General features: G+C 31.8%; 3 protein-coding genes across 3 annotated transcripts; 2 read left to right on the top strand and 1 right to left on the bottom strand.

The window, feature by feature from the left end:
- The first annotated feature begins 4,277 nt into the window (after positions 1 to 4,277).
- LOC124920983 (formin-like protein 1) lies at positions 4,278 to 5,492 on the top strand. Its single transcript, XM_047461580.1, has one exon. The coding sequence runs from the start codon at positions 4,278 to 4,280 to the stop codon at positions 5,490 to 5,492; it is 1,215 nt and encodes a 404-aa protein (XP_047317536.1).
- A 157-nt stretch (positions 5,493 to 5,649) lies between these two features.
- Positions 5,650 to 7,688, bottom strand: LOC124920838 (acyl-coenzyme A thioesterase 2, chloroplastic-like). The gene is made up of 4 exons (XM_047461402.1): positions 7,086 to 7,688; positions 6,777 to 6,963; positions 6,083 to 6,693; positions 5,650 to 5,983 (listed from the first exon to the last, which is right to left on the bottom strand). The coding sequence occupies exons 1-4, from the start codon at positions 7,458 to 7,460 to the stop codon at positions 5,846 to 5,848; spliced, it is 1,311 nt and encodes a 436-aa protein (XP_047317358.1). The 5' UTR covers positions 7,461 to 7,688; the 3' UTR covers positions 5,650 to 5,845.
- Positions 7,689 to 16,095: 8,407 nt separating this feature from the next.
- Positions 16,096 to 17,785, top strand: LOC124921072 (zinc finger protein BALDIBIS-like). Its single transcript, XM_047461677.1, has 3 exons — positions 16,096 to 16,363; positions 16,468 to 16,867; positions 16,939 to 17,785. Exons 1-3 carry the CDS (start codon positions 16,234 to 16,236, stop codon positions 17,708 to 17,710), a joined length of 1,302 nt encoding a protein of 433 aa, XP_047317633.1. The 5' UTR covers positions 16,096 to 16,233; the 3' UTR covers positions 17,711 to 17,785.
- The last annotated feature ends 200 nt before the right edge of the window (positions 17,786 to 17,985 follow it).

Here is a 17,985-nt window from a genome sequence, read left to right as displayed (position 1 = left end):
TTACCTTTTAAAAGAAATGACATTGTGCACTTGTCTAAACCACTTGAAGATAATGAGGCATCTCTTCCAACGACTATACTTAATTCATCAATACCACCTCTTTTATCTCATATCACTTCATCGTCTCTACCATCACCCTCTTCGACCTCTACAACACCACCAAACACTATATCATCTTCTTCTACTACTATTATTGTTCCTTCAACACAACCAATTATCACAATAGTTAATGCACCTAAATCTTTTACTCATCAGATGATCACACGCAATAAAACACGATCTATTTCCTCCTCATCTTACACCACTAATTCTTCTATTACTACACCTACATGTTTTACCAAATCTAATAAGGATTCACAATGGTGTCTTTCTATGATAAATGAATATAATGCTCTTATTTAGAATAAAACATGGTCTCTTATTCCTCATACACCATCTCATAATCTTGTTAGATATAAATGGGTTTTCAAACTCAAGTATAAAGTTGATGGGTCTATTGATCAACATAAAACATGTCTTGTGGCTAAAGGATTTCATCAACAATAAGGTATTGATTATGAAGAGACATTCAGTCCTGTGGAAAAACCCACAACTATTCGTGTTATTCTTTATTTGGAAATATCTTATCAATGGTTCATTCATTAACTTGATATTAGTAATGCATTTATTTATGGGTCTTTACAAGAAGAAGTTTACATGGCACAACCACCCGGTTTTATCCATCTAGATTTCATAATCATATATTCAAACTTCATAAAGCAATCTAAGATCTTAAGTAGTCTCCTTGTGCTTGGTATGCTACTCTCCAGACTGCTCTACTATCTCTTGATTTTATAGAATCGAAATCTTACACGGCTCTCTTTACGTATCATGCACCTCAAATAACCGCATACTTTTTAGTATATGTTAACGATATTATTCTCACAGGCAACACTAAATCGTTTTTACCAAAAATTATACTTTAATTAAATAAACTATTCACTAATAAAGATTTAGGTCAATTACACTACTTTTTTGGAATGGAAGTCACTCGTACCAAAGATGGTTTATTTCCTTGTCAATCCAATTATATTTACGATATTCTCACTCGGGCTGATATTCTTCAAGCAAAGTCATTACACACTCCCATCTTTGTTGGCTCCTCTCTTTTCAAACATGATGGTGATTATTTATCTATTTTGTTTCTCTATCGGAGTATAGTAGGGGCCCTACAATATCTTACACTCACTCGTCCTGAGTTAGCATTTTTTGTCAATCGAGCTTGTCAATTAATGCAAACTCTCACCTCTTCTCATTGGGGAGCGGTTAAACACATTCTTTGTTGGATTCAATCTCTACATAGTGAACTTCGATTTTCATTTTCTTCTTCCCTAGTTCTATGGTGTGATAATATTGATGTTGCATTCTTATCAACAAACTCGTTATTTTATGCTCCCACAAAACATATTGAAATTAATTTTCATTTTGTTCGAGAAAAAGTTGCTCGTAAACAACTACTCATCCAGTACATTCCTATTGAAGATCAAGTGGCTGGTATCTTCATTAAAAGTCTTGATTCTCATCGATTTGCTCTTTTACGTAGCAAGCTCACGGTTATGCCTCACCTTTCGCTTGAAGGGATGATAAAATATTAAACAAATGAGAGAAATCATTGATTTATCTCCTATTAATTAGGCTTATATATTACTTAATTCTTAAGTTTTCTCGTATTAGTTATATCTTTTATTACTATTATAAATGGATAAACTATTGTAATATTACCCCTTCAATCAATAATATAATTTCAATATTTCTCTTTAAAACTCAATCAAATAGTTATTATTTATATTATCAATTCTAAAAATCAAACTGGCGGGTCCTCACGCCAAAGCGCACGACCAAATTTATGAGATAAAATGGATCAGGTTAGAAAAAGTCGTTAACCCGCGATTCCTATAAACGGGTTATGAAATAATCTGAAGAGTCTCAAACTTAAAAAAAATAAATTAAAAGAGATGTAAAGTCTTTTTTACATTATTAGTCTCCCTATTTATTAAATTTATTTTAAAATAATTTTTAATTTTAATTATTTTTTATACCCTATTCTAAAAATTAAATAATTTTTTATATAATCAAATTATATAAACAGGTTTTTTAATATAATATTTATTGTAATATATTGTCATTCTTGAGTAAAAGCTCGAGAACAACAACTTTTTTTCAATCTTAAAATTTAAATTTAAATATTTTACGATTTTGAGATTCCTCGCAGGGCATCGTTTATACCATATTTTAAAAATTAAATAATTTTTTATATAATCAAATTATATAAACAGATTTTTTAATATTATATATATTGTAATATATGCTCATTCTTGAGCAAAAGCTCGACAACAACAACTTTTTTTTTAATCTTACAATTTAAATATTTTAATATAAAATTAATAAATAAATTTACTTCAGTAAAAAAGAAAAAACTTGTTATTTATGAATTTCAATTAACAATTTAAATAAATTAAACCGTAAATGAAATAACTCAAACTAAAATAAGAAATTAAAATTTATAGATAAATTAAGATAATACAAAATGAGAGTTTAGGTTATAGAAGTAAGTGACTAAACAATTGAATTTGTGACACATGTCATTAATGGTGTGTCATTTTTCCAGCCAAATTCTATCTACTCGGGAAGGTGGATAACTTAGGTTATAGGGAAAATGATTCCTCTAGCATAGGGATGACAATGAGGCGGTTCGGGGTGGAAAATTTATTAATATCCCCGTTCCGTTTTTATTTCGGGGATTTTTTTACTACCATTCTCGCCTTATTCGATTTTGGGAATTTCTCGCGGGACATCGTTTATACCGTATTCTAAAAATGAAATAAATTTTTATATAATCAAATTATATAAACAAGTTTTTTAATATAATATATTGTAATATATATAAAAAATATATTATAAAAAAATAAACTTAAAACTCTTATAAAATATAATGAAAAAAAAATATTGATGATTTTATATATTTAATCATGTTTTTAGTATTCGGGGTAAAATCGGGGAGATTCGGGACGGGAAACACAAATATCATTCTCGTTCAATCCTCAATCAACTACCGATTAAACCGTGAAAAACCGTCCCAAACATGATAATTCGATTCGGTTATCGTGTACGGTTTCAAATTGTCATTCTTACCCTAACATAGGGGTCATTTCTCTTTTTAGATAAGATATTACCATTTTCAAGCAATTCGGCATGTCGACGACGTAGGCACGATGTAGGCTTATACTAGAAATCCAACTGGCTGCGTTCGGCAATCTCGAGACACGCAATGGGCGGCCTAATGTCATTCAGTGTTTCAGTTCCACGCTTGGCTTGGCTTGGCCTGGCCTGGGCTGGGCCTACTTGGGTTTGCGCCTAAGTCTGGCCTGAGTTAGTGCTTGGGTGAGGCTACAATTATTTGGTTTTCTTATTTTTCTCGCAAAAACAAATATAAATTATATATATTAGTCTATTTTTTTAAATTATACACTTGTATGTATTTTTATTTTATTTTATTTTCAAAATGAGTTTGGATCTTAATTATTTTGAATATTTATTGATATAATATAATTTTTAAATTAATTAATTATTTTAAATCTAATACAATAAACCCGTTTAAGACTTATTTATTAAAAAAAAAAATTTGGTGGCTCGAAATTATTTTAAAATTATAAATTTGGAGGTAAAAAAATGAGTTTCATCATTGGATATTTCTTTTATAAAATATCAAAAATTTAGATTTATAAAAAATAAATTATATAAAAAAATTATATTTCAGTCTAGATTTATAAATGTTATTTTTATATAAAAATATATATGAGAAAAACAAAAAAATTCATTTAATATATTAAAAAATATATTTATTAGTATAGGTATATTTGTTGGATAAACTTTTAATTAATAGATTAAATTAGTATAATATATCATTTAGAGACATAAGTCATAAAATGATGTACAATTATACACTGATATCAATATCAATGTAGCCAATCATTTATGAAAGTTTGTTATAAATAATGAGCTGATACCAAAACAAAAAATGTTAATATTAATAATTTTATAACAAAGGTACATACATACATAATATATCAATCTCAATATCTCGTGACAAATAACACTAAATAACAAGTAAAAACGCCACCTTTTCTTCTCTTAGCTGGAATCATTAACAGGCCTGAGCTTCTTCTCTTCCTCCCTACTGCTGAAGCAACTTTTTCACAGCATCCACCATTGTTGATTGCTCCATTTTCACACACACAATGCCCGTGCACGTCATCTTATTACACACCGCCGCCGGCGTCCATAACCGGCGTATCCTCCACCAACCCTTCTCTATTCCAAACCAACCTTCGTCTTCATCTACTTCCCTCCCCTTCTTCCCTGACTTACCGTCTCCTCCGCCACAGCCTCCAGCCTTCTCATCCTTCCCCGACAACATTTCCAGCTCCAAATCTAACTCTGGCTCCTCCAAGCTCGTTGCTGTATCCGTATCCCTAGCTGTCTCCGCTGTCGTCATCACTGTCATTGCTCTGTTTCTGTATCTCCGTCGGCAGCGGCGAGATGGGTTCAGCAATGATGATTCGAAGACTTCTCTGTCCGACACTAGCAGCCTACGCTACCATGCTAATGTTGTAGGCGTTTCAGGCAACGTCCTTCTGATGCCGCGTGTTGTTTCGCCTCCTAATAGCTCCTCTGAGTTTCTGTATCTTGGAACCATTGTTAATTCTCGGGGAATTCATGATCTTCATGGCTTCCAGAATGGCGGCGAAAGTGATACATATTTAAGAAAACCGGATTCCCCGGAGCTCCGCCCTTTGCCACCGTTAGGTGGGCAGATCTGCAGGAAGGATCGCGTACATGCAGAGTTAGACGAAGAGTTCTCTTCTCCTAGAGGATATCTAGGTGCGCGAGAGAGCTCAACCGGTGCTGGAAGAGCCTTCGCCGCAGTCATGGTCGAGAGTCTTACAGGAAGGAACAGTGAATCAAGCTCTTCTTACTCGTCTTCCTCGTCTTCTGATTCACAACTTAGATCAGTTTCATTAAGCATATCTCCTCAGATTAGCTGGAGGCCTAAATCGCCAGAGTTAACGCCGATGCATAATGCTCCGCCACCACCGTCGCTTAAGAAACCAGTTGTGAGAACTGGCAGTAGATTTTCAATCCCTTTATACAGTGATAGAAATCCTAGATCACAATCTATGTCATCGTCATCCTCACCAGATAGACCAGAGGTAAAAATACAATATTCCTCTCTTAGCATTGCCGACCCTCCACTATACCCTGCTCCGGCATACCCTCCCCCTCCCCCTCCACCACCATATCCTGCTCCCCTGTCTCCAAACCAGTCTTCTTCAAGACCCATTTCTAATTTCAAGCCAAAGTTGAAGCCTTTACACTGGGACAAAGTGAGAGCGAGGTCTGATCGCGAGATGGTGTGGGATCAACTCAAGTCAAGCTTTTCAAGTATGGATTAAAATAACTAGAGAAATCTTCTTTACGATATGTATGATGCATGTTTTTTATATCTATACCATTCACATTTCAAACTTGGACTCGTACGATTTCCATTTACGAGAATGAATGTCATGCTTTATGTAGTCAACTTTCACTTAATATCTCCTTTCAAACCCTAGAATTGTTTCCTTTCTCAAATTTGATTATATTAAAATGGATCAAATGTTATGTAGTTAAGTACACTACAATCTCCTTCAATTGTGCTCTATGCACTAGATATAGACTATATATATATATAGTTCAATAATAATAGTATTCAGACAACATTATCAATGAATATGCATATCCATTTGTAGTAGTAAGTAGTAACTAATTAAGCAGCATCGATGTGTTCTAGGATTCTCCGAGCTTCCTCCTCTGTCGCGGGCACCACTTTCCTGATTCTAAACCCATCTTTCGTCGCTTTCACTTCCTGACTTACTGTGAATTTGAAGTAAAACTTATTTGATACCTGCCATAGCCATGCATTCATCCCATTCATTATTAATCACAATTTGTTCTTGTTGCTGTTTCATAAAATCATGAATATGAAAGGAAAGAACCAACTAACCTCACTAGACCTCAGTTCGGGCCTTGTAACGTGAGCCACAACCTCAACATTAATAATCGGTTCATCACTGTTCTCAGCTTCAGTATACAACACACATGCCTTGAACCGCAAGAAATCTCCAACATCCACAGGTCTCAAGAAATCAACACGGTCTACTTCTAGAAAGCATGGCATAACCCCGGCAAAAGCATAAGCAGTTGAGAAAGCCAACTCAAATGCTCTTTGCATCAGAAACCCTCCAAAGATCCGACCGTGTAAGTTCCTTTGTTGAGGCTGGCATATCAGTGAGTTCTCAAGACGGGTATCCCTCAAAAGGATGCTATCTCTATCGGCTAAAGCAGGCATGTCGCAGAAAATTCGCCCCTCAGCCAACAGAGCTTCTAGCCTGCTGCTCACTCCCTTCCCACCATTCGCAATCTCCTTTATCACAACATCCCTCTTTCTTTTCCTATTCGCATTCCTTTCTTCTGCTTTTTCGTATAACCCCTTTTCCTTCTCTGTTTCAGGACTCAGTCGGTTAACAGGGGCAGCTTTTCCTGTCTTAGAGTCGCGGGCAACGAATATGAAGTTGCCTCTAAGTGCTACCGAATCCTCTTCATCAACAGAACTCCCTTCAAAACAATCACATGGATTCAAGGAAGAAATTAAAAGAAAATATTCACAAGGAAACATTTCAGATATATAATTGTATTACCTGCACCATTAGCAGCAGATTGAGTAACTTCGAGTTGAATCTCAATTGAAGAACGTCCAACCCATATAACAGCACCAACCAACTTCAGATCAATGTCTACACTTATTGGCTTCTTCAGCACCATCTTGTCCACAGAAGCAGTAACCAGCAATAGTGGCCTGGTGGTGCTGTCATCATCGGAGCAATGCTGATTCATCCACACCACAAACAACAACAACAAGAACAGCAATTAAGATATGATCCAAATCCATATCCAATTCCAATCATGTTGTGAATCTGAGTTCTGACCTAAACCAAGAACAACAATACCTTTACTGATATGGTGCCGGCAAGAGCATCAAGATCTTCAAGCAATTTCCCAATTCTGACCTCGTTCCAAGGATCCCTGTACTGCTCTCTGAGGATGAAATCGGTTGAGAAATTGTAGAGGATGGTGGTACGACTCTGGGAGGGGGTCCTGATAAGCAACTGGCTCTGAGGAGGAGCATCAAGTGGTGGGTCGAGAAGTCTCTCGAAGATCTTGGACCTAGCTTCCCAAAGGGCATTTGTTACCGGAGAGTGGTATATCCCTGGCCATAAACTGAGTGGCTTTCGAGTGCCATTATTGTCCTGAGAAGTTGGTGAGCTATCAAAAGGGGATGCGAGGGTGGAGACAACCGGGATGGTGTTGGAGGGAAGATCCATATCAGAAAAGTCGATTGAGAGTTGAAGATGAAGGTCGTCGGTCCAATACTCTTCAACCCTGATGGGGATTTGATTCCAAAATCGGAGGAGTTGAAGATTTTCTTTGTAGACAGAGAATCAATCAATCTTCGGATGGATGGATGTTAGGATTCAGGTGATCGATGGGGGCTTTATTTATTAATGAAATTTTGTTGGTGAAAAGCAGTTGTGAATTGGGTACGTACGCTCAGGTCAAGGGCACCGAACGCTTTCATTTCTGTTAGTCAAAATTCATTTTATGAAAATTTTATTAATCAACTAGTCAAATTTGAAAATTCTTCTCCTATTATATTTTCATTAAAGTCACATTCTTCTTATTAAAGTTCACTACAAAAATTCGTTTGTTAATACATATGATTGAACGGAAGAAAACAGGAAGGAAAAGATAAAAAGTTTGAAGGAATATGCAAGTAAGGAAGACAAAGGGTTTGGACAGAAGATATGCAAGAGATGTTTAGGGTTTATTTTATTTTATATAATATAATCTAAAATATATAATATAATATATATATTATAAATATAAATATTTATAATATTTATAAAATGAGTTACTTTTGAGCTATCCGAATTAAAATATAAAGTTCGAACTTGAGCTCGATTACAAAATTGAACTACAGGAAGTCAACTCGAGTTCGGATTGAGATCGGTCAAACCGAGCTACTCACGAGTAACTTGACTCGTTTATACCCTTAACTTTCACATTTATAAATATAAAATAAAGAGGAGTGATAGGGAGAGAATTTTGGAGAGAGAATGGAAAATGAAAGAATGTGTCACTATGTCACTAGTTAACTTTCTCCCGATTTCTTTTTCTCTAAATCATTTCTTTAAAATAAATAGCAATAAAATAATGATTCTAGTCCTTATTGAATTTAATAATAAATTACATTAACATCTAATAAATCTAAAGGAAGATTGAAGGTTAGAATCATAGAGAATGAAACTAATCGACAAAAAGTGATGGCTCTTAGGCTTGTTTGATGAACGTTTTTTTTTTTTTGTTTTTCCAGGATTTTATTCTAAAACACAAACATTCTTTCATTCATTATTTTAATCATCTAATCAATAATTTTATATATTTAAATACTAAAATGGTTCTTTATTTAATTATATAAAATTAATTTATGCCAAATGAAAAAGAAAAAGAAAATATTTTACTCTCTCTTATATTTTTTTTAAGTTATATTTTCTCTTTCTTGCCAAATGAAGTAGGTATTGTATAAGGGTATTAAATATATCATTACTCTTAATTTATATTCGGTTACGGGAAACGTGAATGGAGTAAAGATAGTCGGCACGTCTAGCACGTTCGACACGACAGGTACGTCTAGCACGTTCGGCACATCGGGGAAAATCGTATAGGGTTTGAATAAGATTGTTTTAAAATAACGATAAGCATATGAGCAATACCGGCCCCGAGTTTTGGGATGCCCCAGCCTAAAAAAACGTCAATTTTGACAGCTAAAAAATATTAAAAAACAATTTTTGTGAGATTAGAACTCATGACCAGTTAATAATCTTTTGTTTACATCCTAAACCACTAGGCTAGATCTATTTATGTTTATAAAAATACTAGAAATGTCCTCTTTATTTTAATAAATGGGTTGCCCTCGGGAGTGGGCTGCCCTAGCCCGGGGGCTTGCTGGGCTTACCCTAGGGTCGGCCCTACATATGAGGCACGACATGATCGGCACGGACGACATAGTATTGTCTTGTGTCGTTCAATAAGTTTCTCTAGTTTAGGGTTTCTTGTGCATTTGTAAGGGCCACTAGAATTTGCCCGCGATTGTGGTTTAACTATGATCATCTCTTAGGGTTTCTGCAATTACTTTGTTTATGCCATTATGAAGAAGGGGAAAAACAAAAGTAATAAATCTAAAGAAGTTAGAGATTTTGTGCTGGAAAGAATTAAGAAGCGGCAGTCAAAGAAATTGAAAGAAATGCTGAAGAAGTTATCAAAGAACAACATGATACCAACACAAGTAAGCAATCTGCTCCAACTGTTGCTGTGAAAATTCATTTTGATAATAATGCAGGAAAATAGGGGGATAATGAAGGAGCTTGGAAGATACACTATAATTAAATAGCTAATCTGTTTGGCTCAAAAATCATATTACAAAGCTTCTTATGAATGCCAAAAGATGAGAAATTGTCATAAATAAGGAGAAATCACATTAAATTACAATTCAACTCAACATCCACTATCTTCAAGACTGAAATCTACTAGGAAAAAAAATATAAAGAAATTGTTCAATGATCAGTTGCTACAATGAAAAAGCTGATGAAGACTCCTAAATCTAAGTCATATACTATCAGGAGTAACTCGACATGGAAAACTAATGAAGCCTGAAAGAACAACAATGCAAAAAAGTCAGAAGATCGTGCATATAAAGGAAAATTTTACTTGGGCAATACACAGACAAAAGTGGAGGTACTGAATTCTCCATTTGAATTTAAATTGTCTACTGAAGTAGAGGAAAACTGTATAAAGGAATGGGAAAATGTAGTTGTGGAAAACAATGGGAAGAAAAAAGGCTGGAGACAATGGGAACTGTATAAAAAAATAGAGTATCATTCCCAATTACTAAAGATGCACTGTTGAAACAATGGGAAGAAAAAAGGCTGGAGAAGATTTCAGCAAATGTAAATGATTTATATTTCCTTACATTCAAGAAGGGATCTAATCTGGAGGAAATTCTAGAAAATGGGCATACATATATATGATCCAACTGTATGAAGTTGGAAAAATGATCCGAAAACTTGAACCTATTGAGTAAGCCCAAAGAAACTGCACAAATATGGTTCAAGCTTTGGAATATACCTGCACATATGTACAGATCTGAAGCCCTTAGTCATTTTGCAGGTTTATTGGGTAAACCATTATACATTGACCCAATTACTGAAGGAGGAGAACACCTATCATTTGCTAGAATTAGCATTGAGATGCATCATAAAAGCACGCTACCAAAATGTATGACAGTAGTAGACAGAAAAGGAAAACCCACTGTCATGGAAATCACTTATGAGTGGAGACCAAACAGATGCTCTTTCTGCAATACCTTCCAACATGCAAGCCCAAAATGTGATTTGGCTAAGGAAGAAAATCAGAATATTCATAAAGGTCAAAAAGTAAAGATGCAAGAAAATGAAACAGAGGTGCCCATTTTCAAAGAGCAAAATGTGGTTAAAAACAGGAAATAGAAGATAAAAAAAATTTTGTATAAGAAGAAAGCAGTACGAAGAAGGAGTTGGAACCTCAACCTAATCATGTTGAAGAGATAGTTGAGAATTCTCAATCAAATCAAGTTAAAGTGTTTGTTAATCAATTAGAATAAGAGAATTCCAAAGTTGATACTGAGAATTCCAAAGATGAAGCTGAAAAAAATAAATACAATGATCTTGAAATCCAAGTTGAGAACAACAAAGTGAAAATCACAGAAATCCCGAAGAATAATTTTTTCTATCAAATCAGAACGGGTTCATATAAAGAAGCAAATCAAAATGAGAATATGTAGTATTTATCAACCTCTTCAGTTCATCTCTCTTTCATTACAAGAGGAAGGGAAGAGGAAGAGGAAGAACAAAAGGAAGAGAAAGACAACCTGTTGAAATATCAGGTTGGTATAGAAATAAAAATTCTGATTGAAATAATTATGATTTGATACAGTTTGTAATCTTTGTTTATAATATCTGTTTCTTGTATGTTTGATTGCTACTAATCATGTTTTTTAGGGTCATTTGATTTTCATCTTTTAATCCTAGCTAAGATTTGTCTAGCTTTGACTCTTGACCCTTCTACTTTTGAGATTTTAATAAAATGGTTTTAACCGTTTTCCCCCAAAAAAATTAATTTATATTTAAAACTAAAAAATATTTTTAACTTTTTAACTTTTAAAAACTATTTTTTCAAAATTTTATCGAACAAAGTTTTTTATGACAAAATTCATATAAAATAAAAAAAAAAAACTCCAATAACCAAGGCCTTGTTCGGTTATTGGTTTTTTTAAAAACCAAAAAAGAAAAAAATTAATTGATGAGTGATGATTTTGAGGAGGTAATGATTATTTTTTGTAAAAAGACTTAAAAGGTATTGATATATATAAATAAAATATAAAACAATAATTTAAATTATAGGGTATTTTAATATTTTGGTTAATAAAATGAGTGATGTGATTGTTGAAAAGTGATTGATTAAAAAATTAATTTAATTTGAGTTTTTTAAATAACTCAAGGAGAACAATGTCCAAAGATTAAACCAGCTAGAGTGTCACTTACCCTTTTGTGTATTATCAAATTATCAAAATATAGTAATTAAATTCTTACCAAATAAACAATTTCGTTAAAATTATTAAACATGCAAACAACTAATTACAAACTCAATAAAGTTATATAATTTATAATTTTAACTAATATAATTCTAATAACATCCTATTAATTATATTATAGAAAATTTATTATCATTATTATTGTGTTAGTTAATATTATAGATAAAATTTTCTTTATATGAGAAAAAAAATTATTTTATAAATTTATTCATGTGTTGCCACATTATTTCGGACACCATTTAAGGTCTATTGTTCTTCGAATGAGAAAAAAAAATATGAATGTAAACCATATAAATTTTAAAATAAATTCAATTTGAAGAATGATACTTCATAATAAGATAAAGCTTCAATTTGAAGAATGGTACTGTTTGGGTTCATAATAAGATAAAGCCGGTCATCCCCATTTATGACACATAATGCATGTTCTCTCTTATTACTCATAAATAAATTCATAATTCCAATATCTTAATTATTTTCAAGCAATAAATTTAGAATTAGAGTCAACCAATACAACAAGCAATCTATTCTTCAACAAGAATATATTTTTGGAATAAAAAAAAAGTATAATCAATTAAAACATTTTCATGGAGGATAGGAAAAGGAATTTCAATAACTATATATACACGGTACTAATATATATATATATATATATATATATATATATATATATATATATATATATATATATATATATATATATATATATATATATATAAATAAAGCGAACCCCAATGAAATTTATGATTTTGTCCTAATAATATAGTCCATCAAATTTATTATAAAAAATCATATATTTCCTTTAAATGAAACAATTATAAATCATTAATATCTGTTTTATATAGTAAAAAATAATTCATAACTTTAAAATAATTTAAATAGTGATTGGATTGGATGTGAGACATGTCACGAGTTCACGGATGACACATACATGTCTTTATGCAGTTTCTTTCTTCTTTTTTTTTTTAAAGTTATATTAAAAGCATGTATAAATTTATATATTAAATAACCCAACTCACTCAAACATTTTTTTCACTCCCCCTTTCATCAATCACATCACTCAATTCATTACCCAAAATACTAAAATACCTTTTATTTTAAATTACTATTTATTATTTTATTATTATATATCAATACCCTTTAAGTTACCAAAAATATTCTCATCTCCTCAAAATCATCACCAATCATTACTCATTTTTCCCCTCTAGGTTATTACAATAACTCCAATCCGAACAAAGCATTGATTAAAATTATTTTTCTTAAAAAAAGTAGTTTCCAATAATTAACGTATGAATTTGTAGCTAAAAAAAATCATAGTTTTATAAGATATAACATATGATAATTCACAATCTATCTTCTTCTTTTTTATAATAACGAATAAAAGTATTATAAAATGAAAGTAAAACTATTACTAATAATAACCTAATAAAATTATTACTAGTTCATTATATTTCTCAAATAAAATATAAAACTCTTAAACTAAAGTCAAGCAACTATAAACATCCTCACTTATGCCATATATGTTTGAATTTGGGTTATTTAAACAAATGGTTGGATTATCTAAATATGAATTTATACATTCTTAAACTTAATTTTGGTAATGTTTTAACACTAAGTATGTCAAATGTGTTTGTCATTGTCTTTTCCAACCTTATTTGTTTATGTCATTTAGTTGAGAAAATAAAATTTGTAACAAAATATAAGCAAGTGGTAATAGTTGGAGGGCAAATTATTATATTATTGAGATATTACACTGAAATTGACGCCAATCTATTTAAATTTGAAATAAATAAATAAAAAGAAAGAAAAGAGGGACCCTTCACACAGGCACCCTCCCAATCCCCAAAGTTTGGACAACATTCACGGACTCACTGTCCCTATAATAAGTCCACAAAACCATTATCATGTAATCATTTCTTACCACTGTAAAACACACCTTTTTCACTTTAGATTATAAATGCATTTGTTTTAATTATTTTAAATCTTTCATACCATCTGAACCATATCAAACCATTTCAAATTTATATACAAAAAATATTAATTAGAATATTTTTTATTTTAACATTAAATTATAATAATTTGTTTTTTCTTAAAAAAAAATTGCGTGATGCCCAAATTCTACAAACCTCTTTTAGTACTTAATAGGCACTCTTCAAATTCAATAAGAAGTTATATCTGACAAAAAGCATATTAATATTTTTCATGGCTGTCATAACAAATTAATATCAATTTGTTTTTTTTTTATATTGAAACACACTGTAGGAATGCAAATAGGTGATCAAATAAATTATTGTTTGATATTCTTTATTTTAATTGCAACTATTTCACTTAATTTAAAACCATAAAAATAAAATAGATTAATTAAATAACACAAAATTTAAGGAATTCGATCAACAATGACTTACATCTTTTGAGAATCTCTCATTCTATAAATATTTAATATAATAATAAAAAGGTAAACATATGTTATAATATCTCTATTGATATAAGTATATATATTAAGTCCTAATAATTAAACTATTTTTAAATTTAAACCAATATTAAAATATAAGCTCAATCATATATTATTTTAAAGAGCAACATTTAAATATAATATAAATTCAAAGATGCCATCATTTGCAATGAGAAGAAAAGAGCATGAAAACTATAAGCTACTCACAAGCTGAATTAAGCATGTGCAATCTGGCAGTGTTTGCATTTTTTTTTTTTTGACATATTCACTCGATAAAAGAAATTTAATGATATTCAAAATATTATTCATCCCATAGACTCATAGCTAGGTGGTAAAAACAACAATAAAAAATGCATTCATAAAGTTAATCTGAATTGGAAAATTCCTTTCAAAATCAATATAATAAAGTTTAATTAATTAATTATAATTTAAAATTCCAGAATTCAGATATGCTGATAGCATAGCTTTCTAAAATTAAAAAACAAAAGTATCTAGAGATCTAAAGTGAAAATATATCTGGCCTAAGATCAGTTTGTTTGATATTGGATAATTTTATCATTTTAAATAAAATATTATCCCACAATTTCTTATTATTGTTCAAGTCCATCGAATATGATATAGATGAATCACGAAATCATTTTAATTATTAAATCACTAATTTTATAAAAACAAAATTAATTAATTTTTATTTATAAAATTTAAAAATAAATTATATATTTGTAAACAAAAGATTCTCTACATTTTAATTTATTTTTCCAATAAACCAGTCAAACAATTTTCTTCTCACGTTTCATTGTAGCTAGAATAATGATGGGTTATAAATACTTTTCATAAAAAAAGTGATATATACTGTATACATAATTTAGTTTATCCCTAATTAAGCCAAACAACACCACACTTTAATTTTTTAATTAACTAAATTAAAAATCATGTTCTTTTATCTTCTTATACTTTATATTTTAAAATATTACAAAGAACAAAGTAAATATATTTTATTATAATAATTAATATTTGAAAAAAAAATATAATAACCAAATATAGTTTTCATTTGTATGTTATGATTTATTTAAATTTAATTAAAATAAATCAATATCTCATCATCTCATTCTTCTAAATTTTATTTTAGAAAAACTCAAAGACAAACAAATATTCCATTATCAATCATTTTTTTTTTACCAAATCCTTCAAATTAATTATTATTCATATACAAGTATTCATAATGTATATTTTTAGAGTAAGTTACAACATTAGTCTTTTAAGACCCAAATTCATTCCTTTAATTTCAAACCATTTTTTTTGTTAGGCTAAAATGACACTCTATCGTCTCTATCATCACCTTCATTCTTATTTAAGATGTTTTAAGTGCAAATCTACTTCAACTTTTTTTTAGAACGTCGGGTCTGCTTTATCTTCGGAGTGCGACTAATCTCCGCGGGTTAAGTACGTAACCCACAAATAACCCACAAATATATACTAAACCAATTTAACCAGAGACGAGCAGAACTTGTCGTCTGACGGGTTCAAACCTAGGATCCTATAGATCTAGGGTATTCACCTCTTTTTATCGCTAGGTTAGAATAAAGGATTACAGATTTGTGTTATATATATTTTAATAAAGAATTTACCTATAATAATAATAATAATAATGAATTGTTTAAATAAAGCATCACCCCATGCATCATTTCATATAATATACAGAGAAAAATAACATTTATAAATAAAGTGATATTATTGAAATGATTATTCTGCCATGCAGACTTGAATAATTTGTTAATCTGCCTTTATTTAACTGTTTGATTTTACAGAGTTTTTCTCTGTACAAGATAGAGAGAGATAGACTAGTCCACTCGAGTCTATGGTCATCGGCTTCTTAGAGAAAATCCCTTCAAGATAAGAAAGAAAGAATATACAACAAAGAGAGAACTGATCAATTCTATCTTTTCTCTCTTCTTCCCCAACCATGAATATCCCTGATGATTCCTTCTCTGTAATGATCAGCAACTCCCAATATCCCAACAACCCATCATACCCTAACCCTAATCCCACTCCAAATCCATCCAAAAGAAAGAGAAATCTCCCCGGAGCTCCAGGCAAGCAAGTTAATTAGCTAGCATGCAACTTTTTATTAATTAATTCTCTCTTTCCCATATATATTGTATTTATTTATATTATATATTTTGATATCATCGAGCAGATCCAGATTCAGAAGTTGTAGCACTTTCACCAAAATCACTCATGGCAACGAACCGATTCGTTTGTGAGATCTGCAAAAAGGGTTTTCAAAGGGACCAGAATTTGCAACTACACAGGAGAGGGCATAATCTTCCATGGAAGCTCAAGAGATCTGATAAGGATTTGATAATTAAGAGGAAGGTTTACGTCTGCCCAGTGAATGGCTGCGTTCATCATGAACCTTCTCGGGCACTAGGTGACTTGACTGGGATTAAGAAACATTACAGTCGGAAACATGGAGAAAAGAAGTGGAAATGTGATAAATGTTCAAAGAAATATGCAGTTCAATCCGATTGGAAAGCCCATAGCAAGATCTGTGGGACAAGAGAATATAAATGCGATTGCGGGACTATCTTCTCAAGGTATATTTTTATAGATATGAAATATAATTATGAACACAAGATTGATTTTTTTTTTTTTAATTCTTTATCAGGAAGGATAGCTTCACTACTCACAGGGCTTTCTGTGATGCATTATCTGATGAAGCTATAAGATCGTACACAACATTTCCAACGCCGGCGACATATGGGTCTGTAAATATTGTCTCCGGTGGTGGCGTAGAGGATGATCAAGAGGAGCTTCTTATAAGGTCGAAGCAATTTAAACTTCCATTGTGGGCAGATCATCTAAACCATCATGGAATTGGAAATGCTCAGGAATTAATAATTGATAATGGGTTATCCAATAATTGGTCGACATCGCCTGCAATGTTTCCGGCGAATATGATGCTAAAGGAGGAAGACGATTGCAAAGGGTTTTTATCGAACGCCATACGTGCGGCGGCGGAGGAAAGTTCTTACTACTACGGAAATGATACTACTACAAGCTTCATGTCTTCTTCTTCGTCGTCGTCTGCGACAGCCCTACTGCAAAAAGCAGTAGAAATGGGGTCCACAACTCCAAACAATGTTTCGTCTATTTTCTGCAACAGTAGTATGAACGGAGTAATGAGTTCGAATTTGATGTCAAAAATGGCCGATGAACAACAACACAATTACATGATGAGTAACGGTGGAAGAATTATAAATAATGAGGATGGGACGACTTCGTTTGTTAATTCGAATAATCCTTTTGCAATGATTCGTGAAGCCGTGGAGAGGAGCACGACCAGAGATTTTCTCGGCAGCAGCGCCGCCAAGATTGCCTCTTTCGGTGCGGCGGCGGCGGCCATGTCCGGCCAATGTAATACCGGAAGTCTTAATTAATTGATATGTTTTGTCTTGTATAAACTTTTATTATTATTATTATTATTAATTAAAAAAAAAGAATTTGATATTTTAGAAAATGATCTTGTGAGTTGTCAGAGATGAAAGGGGCAGACAGGCATGGGGGAATGGGATGGGGGCCATGGCTGCATGGGAGCAGCTAGCGTAGTAGTAAGAAGAGACGAAACTTAAAAAGCGACCGTTGCCTCTTTGAAAAGAAAAAGAATCTTTCTCCTTTTCACATTCATATGTTCATCATTCTCTTTCAATAATTA

The sequence above is a fragment of the Impatiens glandulifera genome, chromosome 1 (assembly GCF_907164915.1).
Source record: "Impatiens glandulifera chromosome 1, dImpGla2.1, whole genome shotgun sequence".
NCBI classification, from domain to species: domain Eukaryota; kingdom Viridiplantae; phylum Streptophyta; class Magnoliopsida; order Ericales; family Balsaminaceae; genus Impatiens; species Impatiens glandulifera.
This window is presented reverse-complemented; position numbering and strand designations above follow the sequence as displayed.